The sequence below is a fragment of the Phragmites australis genome, chromosome 1 (assembly GCF_958298935.1).
Source record: "Phragmites australis chromosome 1, lpPhrAust1.1, whole genome shotgun sequence".
NCBI lineage: Eukaryota > Viridiplantae > Streptophyta > Magnoliopsida > Poales > Poaceae > Phragmites > Phragmites australis.
This window is the reverse complement of record NC_084921.1, coordinates 13229886-13238585: the sequence shown is the minus strand read 5'-3', so window position 1 is coordinate 13238585 and position 8700 is coordinate 13229886. Positions and strand designations below refer to the sequence as shown.

The 8700-nt window shown below is 41.8% G+C and overlaps 1 protein-coding gene across 2 annotated transcripts; it reads right to left on the bottom strand.

Moving 5' to 3' along the window:
* Positions 1-5272: 5272 nt before the first annotated feature.
* LOC133910344 (transcription factor PHYTOCHROME INTERACTING FACTOR-LIKE 15-like) lies at positions 5273-8437 on the bottom strand. Of its 2 annotated transcripts, none has more exons than XM_062352824.1 (8): positions 8164-8437; positions 7021-8044; positions 6843-6935; positions 6671-6736; positions 6516-6581; positions 5924-6418; positions 5709-5832; positions 5273-5602 (listed from the first exon to the last, which is right to left on the bottom strand). In XM_062352824.1, coding segments are annotated over exons 1-7 (1860 nt in total). In that variant the 5' UTR covers positions 8166-8437; the 3' UTR covers positions 5273-5602; positions 5709-5718. The 2 variants fall into 2 exon arrangements, with proteins under 2 accessions (XP_062208808.1, XP_062208807.1); XM_062352823.1 differs by having other exon boundaries at positions 5703-5832; positions 8164-8436.
* Positions 8438-8700: the final 263 nt, after the last annotated feature.

Below are 8700 nucleotides of genomic sequence, written 5' to 3'. Positions count from 1 at the left end.
ATGCTCCATTTTTCACTTACTCAATTTGACTTGTACATAGTGTGATATAGTAAAAAATCTTCTGCTCCCGTCAGTATGTGTTGTATTTCTTCTGACAACATCCTTCTAAAAAGGGCAGTTCTGTTGTAGATATATTCTTGATGAGAGTGTCATTATGCTTGCTGTTTTATTATTGTTTTCTTGAGCCTCAGCAGTCTGCCTTCTACCTTTTAAAAGCTGTGGCAATACCTTAATGACCGTACACTGTTTGACGCTTATCGTTCAGTTTTCCAGGCATTTCAATTTACTATGCTAGTATTCGTTTCTCTTGATGCTGTCTATGAATTTGGACATTTTTTCTGTGCAATAAACATGTGGTTCAAAATTTTGTATGGCATCTATCCTAAAAATTGAAGAACGCATCTTACTAATGTTTTTTAGGCTTTATTTTAGCTTTTTGGGAATAACTCATATATATATATCACTATCTTTGTGACGTTGCTTTGTGATGTTGCAGGTTGTAAGTTCATTCTCATTAAATTGACTTCTTACAATACCAACCATCTTTGTTGAATTGTGAGCTCTTCTGATCATTGCTACCTGACGGGTGGCGGAGAACGGAAGAAGCATGGATGGATCATCCGCTGATGGATCTTAATTACTAGCAACGGAAATGATTGGTCAGAAATCTGTACTATCTTCATGACGTTGGCATTTTGAGACCAGTCTTGCTCCATATGACAGGCCAGCAATACTAAATGTAGAAGTAGTGAAGAATCTATCTGACTGGTGAGTCCGCGGGGTTTTCAAGTTAAGAAGTCTTCTTTAATCTTTTAAGAAAGCTTTTTTATCTGTATAGATACTGCTTATAGATGATGCTGGTGCTAATAGTTTATCACAGGCTCAGAACAGGAACATATACCCTGAAACATGCTCATGCTTATTTGTCTGAGTCCCTTTTTCTATGAAGTGAGGATGAAAAGAAATTAGAAGAAGTAAACAATGATGCTGGGCCATACCTTGCTTACTAATTACATAAGCTGCCTAGGCCCCTGTACTTGTCTAAACGTAATATCACGCCAGAAGGTTATGGTAGGGCAGTAGTGGGGTCCTTAGAACAGTTTAAAACTAGGAAGCAACCATCATTGTCAGCTTCTGGCCAGTGGCTTAACTGCTCGATTATACTTTATTGAAAGAGGCAGTGGGTGTTACTTGGACTTGTATGCAAATCCTAACGCCCATTTGGATTGGGTATTGAACATAAAGATAGCATAGTTTGCATGGCGATCGTGCTTAAACAGATTTTAATATCTGTTTCCTTGACATGCAACTATGACATTCTGTTGACAAACTATACTATAATTCAAGTCAAAACTAGAGTACGTCCTAATCATGTGTCAAACACTGGAGTTTGAAATGTTAATTATGTTATCCGTTCTGACATGTCGTCATGTAGGGGCAGATACAGCTATCGAAATAACATTAAGGGTCTATTTGGTAATAAGAAACTACAGTTTTAGAAACAAGAGTAATGTGATACCACAATTTTGGAAAAAAAGAGGTACAGTGTGGAGTTTCTAAAACTCTAAAAAGAAGGCAGTTTCGGCAATACTATGATTTTCAATACTACAAGATTTGTTACATCCAAACACCTCTAAGTTTTCCAAAACCAAAGTATTTTATAAAACCATAATACTTTTCCAAAACTCAAAAAAAAAAACTTAGTATCCAAACAGGGCCTGTGTGCCCTCGAACAAAAAGAAGAAAAAAAGACATTGTGGACAGTTCCCAAAGAAGTTAAGATGTATCCAGCATGAGTGCTGATTTCTTAGTTTCAAGTACATACTTTGAAATGGTATGGTTAGGTGCAATTATCGCATACAAAGTCATCCGTTGGCTTAAAACCATTCGTATGTAGCCTTGCCTACACTGCTTGCTTGCTTAGAAACCACAGTCCATGCTCTGATTTCTGTGGTGCAAACTGAAGAATCTTGTGCACCAGGATATCAGCAGATTAACTATGTGAATTGATTGTGATTGTTGAGTCTATCATATAGTTCATCTCTGGGTTTCACCAGGGTTCAAAAAACCGTCGGTAACCGCTCAAAAATCGCGGTTACCGACCTTCCCGGTCCGGTCCGGTTTCAAAAACCGCTCGGTAACCGAAATTTGAATTCAAAAAATTCGAAAAACTAAAAATATTTAAAAAAAAATTCAAAAAAATCTTAAAAAAAACTAGACATAATTCTAATAACTTCTGTGAAATTTTTTTTCAAAAATAATGTCGTTTGCATCATATTCTACAGGGAGAAAGTTTGAAAAAAATGAAAAAAATTGAAGCGTGCGGCTCAATTATTAACTCACGTTAAGGAAAAGTGTAACATGCAAACACATATTTTTCTTGTATAAAACGTATTTTAAGAGAATCTTTAAAATTGATTTCACTTTATTTAGAGTTTTATTAAATTCTCTATAATTTTTACAAAGTTCACAAGCATAAAGTGAATATGTTAAGAAACATCACTGTAATTAATTTTTTCATGTCTACTATTATTTTTTCTACGTAAATCATAATATAAATAAGCTAATGAAAGTGGTTTCACTAATTTTTAAGGTGTGATGGGTCAGTTATGAATTAATCTAGTCGCAACACATTTACACAATCATGCATGTTACAATAACTAATTCATGAGTTCATATATTTTTAAAAGATATAGGATCATGTAAGAAGACTAACAAAATTAGTTTCATGATTTTTGGATTAGCAAAGAGTAAACTATGCATTTACCTTGGTTTAACAAATAAAATTTCTCACAGAAAATTTTGAACTTTTTTATGAGTATAAATACTTTTATCATGTAGATCATGTTACAAGGAAGCCAACAAAATTTGTTTCACTTGATTTGAAGCTCGGATGAATTAGTTATTGATTTTACAAGATTGAACCCTTTTTTAGGTTTTTTGTTGAACTGCGCTGAAATTTGATAAAACCGCTCGATAAATCGAGAAAACCGAGCGGTTACCGACCCAAACCGCTCGGTAACCGACCGAATCAAAAATGCGAGAAAATCGCTCGGTAACCGACCCAAACCGCTCGGTTACCGAGAGGGCAAAAACATGATTTTTTCGCAAAAATTTAAAATTTGCCAAATGAATTTTCTCCGAATTTTTTTAAATTTTTGACCGGTAACCGCGGTTATCGCGCATTTTCGGTTATCGCCGGAGCTCGGTAACCGAGCTTCGGTCGGTAAATGGAACCCTGGGTTTCACTGGAACAATATCTAGCATAAAGACAATAGAATTATCGTATCATGTGCATGTTCATAGCCAACTAACACCACATGAAATGTTTTTATGGCTGGACCCACTTCAGTCCTTGAATATATGAACATCGGAGTTTCCTTTCTCGGATATTATTGTCTGTTATTTTCCTTACTATAGATGATCGGGGCATGCAAAGTTGCTGACTAAAAATTATTAACTCGGTATGGAGCTAGTAAAAATATATGTAATGAAAAAGGAGAGGAGGAAAAGAAAAGAGAAGCGGATAAGCTGGCAAATGTCTATCTTGCAAGGCAAATTATTTCCGCGTTTTGAGAGGAGCAAGGTCCATCAATGGACGATCTGAAGATAGGCCTGAAAACTGACGACAACACATAGGCCTGAATGATAAGACCTGCATTATTGCAGGGGACTTGCTTGTCATAGATGCATGAATCTATTAGATGCCTGTCCACACCGATCTTCAAAGTTATGTCATATCAGGAATAAAATAGGTAGGGAAAAGCAATCATGTACCTCCATTAAGTGATAAAATAATGCTAGATACCATAACTAGCTTATCTTTTTACACATGTTACTGTAGAATGCTGTTGGAATTTTTATATTTTAACTTTTTTTTAAACATATTCTATAGATAAACTCGTATGAAAATAATTTTTAAAAATAGACTATTTTGCATAGCATTATAACATTTTGCGATGGCATCGTGACATTTAGTGCCGACTTCTATTTTGGATTAAGATTATATGTGTTAGTTATTATGGTGTTAATTATCATAACGCTACGCTATCCAACTGTGACGTTAAATATCTGATATGATAAAAAAGTCTATTTTTTAACATTATTTCCCTATAGATCCCTACATATAAAAAGTTTCTTAAAAAGATCGAATTCTAAAAATTTCACGTTGCTGGTCAATGAAAAACGTAATTCAAATGCCAGAGCAAATGAGCTAGTAGTACACTGAGATGCGTGCTTGCTTCTTGTAGGCAAAAATTGTACATACTTTAAGACTGCAGCATTTCAGATAAAAATCCATCTTTTCGTTCTTGCATTATACTATACTGGTTCCTGATCTTATTTTAGAATTGTTCAGTTAGCATAACAATAACATTGTGACTAATAATTTAATGTTTGCTTCCAGATTGACTAACAAAGTAAGATGACACCTGAACTCCTGAAGTCAACACGCTGATGCTAACATATAATTCAAACGTAGTTAAAATATGTTCATGATTGAGCTTTTTGCATGCGCTTCAGATTTTTTTTTCTAGGATATCTCCAGTAGCTTGTGTCCTTATATCCGTACAACGCACCTTTACTATTCTCGATTGAGCAGCATATCGATTGCATCTTTTTTGGGAGCGAACTAAGTAGTCAGAAGCATATCTTCGGCATAAAGTATATTGACTATACACATCATCTATGTGATAAATATGTTTAATAGTTAGGGACTGTTTGGTAGAGTTTTGAGAGCTGATTTCGCTCTAGAATCAGTGGGAGCGCTACAAAACGTTCTATCATAGAATCGATTTCGCGATAGAATCAGAGAGAATCACTTCCATATTTTGTATTACGAGGTAGGAGTCGAAAAATCTAGCTTCCACCGATTTCCGGTTAATTCTTCTTAATTTCAACACAATCTTATCTTAAAAATCACTTCCATAACTAACATACCAAACGATTTCACAAACAGAATCACTTTCATCACAAAATCAGAAGATTGAAGAGTACTACCAAACGAACCCTTAGTTCCATATAGAATCGAGTAAATTGCTTCCTATCTACTTCTTGATTTTCAAATGATATTTAACTGTTGTATCGCAATTTGGCTATTGCCTGAAGCCCAGAACTTTCATGGTAGTGATCTTTTGGCTCCTTGTACATATTTGCAAAATAATGTGATTACATATTTGTATATGCATGTGACTCTGAATCGTTGTTAGATCATTATTGTTTGCACAGGATATATAGTTAACGCAGAGCCAGTACTCATATGGGGAGACCAAGATGTTTGCGCATGATCGCAAAATATGTTTGGGAAAATAAGATATATTGGTCCAAGAAGACTCCGGTGAAGCAAAAAAACTACTCAAGGAAAACTGCATTGGCTGTCAAGAAGTACAGCTTGCAGGTTGCAAACCAGGTAGCACCTACCATCTACATTTTACACAAAATTTTGGAGCCTGATAGCTTGATAAAGCTAGCACGCCCTGCCCGATTCCCTCTTGATTGATTAAGATCTCTTTTCAAGTGACATCCGCTTAGTGGATTTTGAAACTCGGTATGTTCTCCCAGGATTAGTTGCTAATTTGCACATCTGGAGCTTGTTAGTCGGGACCTGAAAAATCATCAGACGTGTACTTTATTAAGATAAGAACTTTGTGCAAAATGCAGTGATATCTCTCAAGTTGAACATTAAGGTCGAGTCACACACTTACACTTACTGGCCGTTGTTTATGTTTCAGCCCCATTTCTCCCTGTAGTATTAGTCCTGTTGCCGCCACCATCCAGAAACTGACAGCTTTCTGTTTGTGCTGAAGAGTGTGCACTAAAATGCTGGTTCTCGACCTGAAAAGATTGTGTAAATTGGATATAAGAGATGCAGACAAGAACATAACGAGCTGCTTTTCTCTGTTTGATATTATTTGTGAAATCCTACCTGCAGGATGGTCTGTAATTGTGGACCTCCTGTGTTTGCTTCCTGTCTAGCTTCATTATTCAGATTTTGCTGCTGTTGATTTGCTACACCTTTCTGTTGCTCCTGCACCATGTTAGCCATGGTGGCTGAGACTTGAGGGGCCAGGTTCGGCCTAACAGGAAGACCAGCCAAAGATGGAAATGGTTGTACACTAGACGCTGACGAATGAATTGCTTGCCCGGGAACCCCAAACATCGGCACCGTGTCTCTGCCAGGCATTCCAAGACCTTGTGGTACCGCGCCTGGGATCATTGAGTAGGGAAAGTGAGCACCAGGCATGGGGGCAAGTGGAACCGCCGCGGAACAACCTGGGTTGTTCATGTCGAAGAGACCCATCCCATACCCCAATCCCATGCCAAGATGAGGGAAATGAGCCATTGGGGGAATTTGCAAGTGCTGCATGGTTGATGGCAGCAGCATTGGAGGAATGCATAGCCCACTTCCCATGGACATCATCTGTGTGTCAAAGAGAACCACATATTGTCAGTGCATCTATGTATACATCTATCTGAAAGAATCATGCTACATTTGGCATTAGGTGGTTTCAGTGTACCTGAAGTTGAAGCTGAAGGGTTTTGAGGTACTCAATCGCTTCGTCCAGCATTGAGGCTTTGTCAATCTACAAAAAGATGATACATCTGATGTCACGAAATGCTTCGGGATCAAAAGATGTCTGAGGAAGTAAGATGATAGAATGGCTAGCCGTACCTTGTTGCAGTTGGGAATGAGTTCTTGCAGGGCGCGCATTTTTTCATTGATCCTGTCCCTTCTCCTCTGCATGGTTTGTTGCATTACAATGCATTCAATACAATTGCAGCACCATTTGAAGGTCAGGAATGAGCCTGTACAGTGATCAGTACACTGGATGTGGCATGCTTACCCTTTCTGACAAATTGTGCACCTCCGCGGTGCGGCTGCGCTTCGTGCCTCTGCTGGCAGATCTTCTCAACCCACCGGAGTCATCTTCAAGATCCTGAAGAAAACCAATTCTATCATTAGCTCTACAAGGGTATGGTTAGATTAGATCAGATATACTGTATCTCATATCATCTACTTACATCATCTTGGCTTGCAGAGCACTCAGCTTGGCTCTTCCTCTTCTGATGGCGCCAGGACTCATCATTTCCATTTCCAGCGCCATTGCCGGAGCAGACAGACGAACTCGTGACTGCGACCTCAGGCGCCATCCTCGTCTCAACCTTTTTCTGCAGAGTCATGTTGTTGCCAGCTCTGTCCCGAGGCATCTCCTGCTGCAGGTTACCAGCCGCGGCCGTCGGCGCAGCTGTGCATGCGAACCGCACCTCCTTGGGCTGCGGCCACGCCGTCCTCTGGTCCGTGAACGCGGGGGCGGTTCTTGGACCGCAGGATGACTGGACAACCGTCGACTCCATGCGGGTGCTTGCAGTCACAGTGACATTGGATGGCTTGTCTGTGCCTTGTGGCGGCGGCCTCTGCGCGCTCTGCAGGCTTGCCCGCGCCATGGCTGCCGGCCTAGAGAAGAGGGCGAAGTTCATCAAGCCCTCTCCGGACGACCGAGGTTGCTTGGCGGCCGCGGACTCGGCTTGTGGCTCGGGCCTGGTGGCGGGAGCTGACATGCGGTGGCCTTCCTTTGAGACTTCTGGTTCTCTGCTGCTGGTGGCAACCGGGTTACTTCTGTTGTTGGCGGTGTGGTGGATAGAAGGCGGCGGGGAGGTGAGGTTCGTCGCCGCGGCTGCCGCTGCTTGGAGCTCCGAGAAGAAATCCGGGCTGTAGCTGTCTGCCAGGGCAGGGGCGGCGCTGTCGTCGTCGATGATGGGGTAGTTGATCCAGGGGACGGTGTCGTCAAGATCGCCGTTGCCACGGGTGGCGTCTAGGCCTGAAGAGAAGTCGTGAATCGATGAAGCCATGCCGCCGACGCCAAAGAGGCCGCCGGTCTTCAACAGGGCCATGGGGTCGCTGCCGGGATGCTTTTCTTGAGCTCTGCTGCTGCCGGAGCCGCCGCAAGTGAAGGGCGGGAAGGCGGTCTGGGGCTGTTTCCTCCGGCCGTGCACCACCGCCTGCCCGTTCTCCCACAGAAGCTCGGCGAACTCGTTGCCGTCAGACCTGCACCACGCACAGGGAGACACTTACATGCATCACCGCGCTGTAAACTAGCAAGCAAGAACCGATCGAAACAGATGCATCAGCTTGGAGGAAAAGGATCCAGAGCCTGATGCACTCACATCTGGGCCGAGAGGTGTGTGAACAGCAGGACAAGCTTCCCGGAGGTGAGAACTGAGAACAGACGGCTGTGCAAGCGCAGATGGGCTGTTGATCGAACGCGAAGGACGGCTAACAGGTTTGCTTCTTGTTCCTCAGGAGGAAGGCTGTGAGCTCACAGTCCCGGTTCCGGTCCCGGTGGTAAATGAAGTTAACAGTGAGCAGAAGGGCAGCTGCACTGTTGTGCCCTGCGGGAGATAAGAGGCGGGCAGGGGCGACGGGGGACCTCCTGAGCAGGCGCTGGAAATGGACAAGCAGATAAGACGGGCAAATGTGCAACGCAACGGACCCCAGCGGCCGAGGCGGTGCTCTGCACCCGCCCCAAGGTATGTCTGTATCCGTCCACTGTGCTCCCAGTATCATCCTTGTACTTTTCCTCTCTTGGATTTATGCTCCCCTCCCATAGTTAAGAGTTGGGTATAGGGGCAATTATTTTCTGGACGAAGTGGGCTGACGAATTTCAATACTTGGTGCTCATCCCATGCTTTCTATTTATTTCT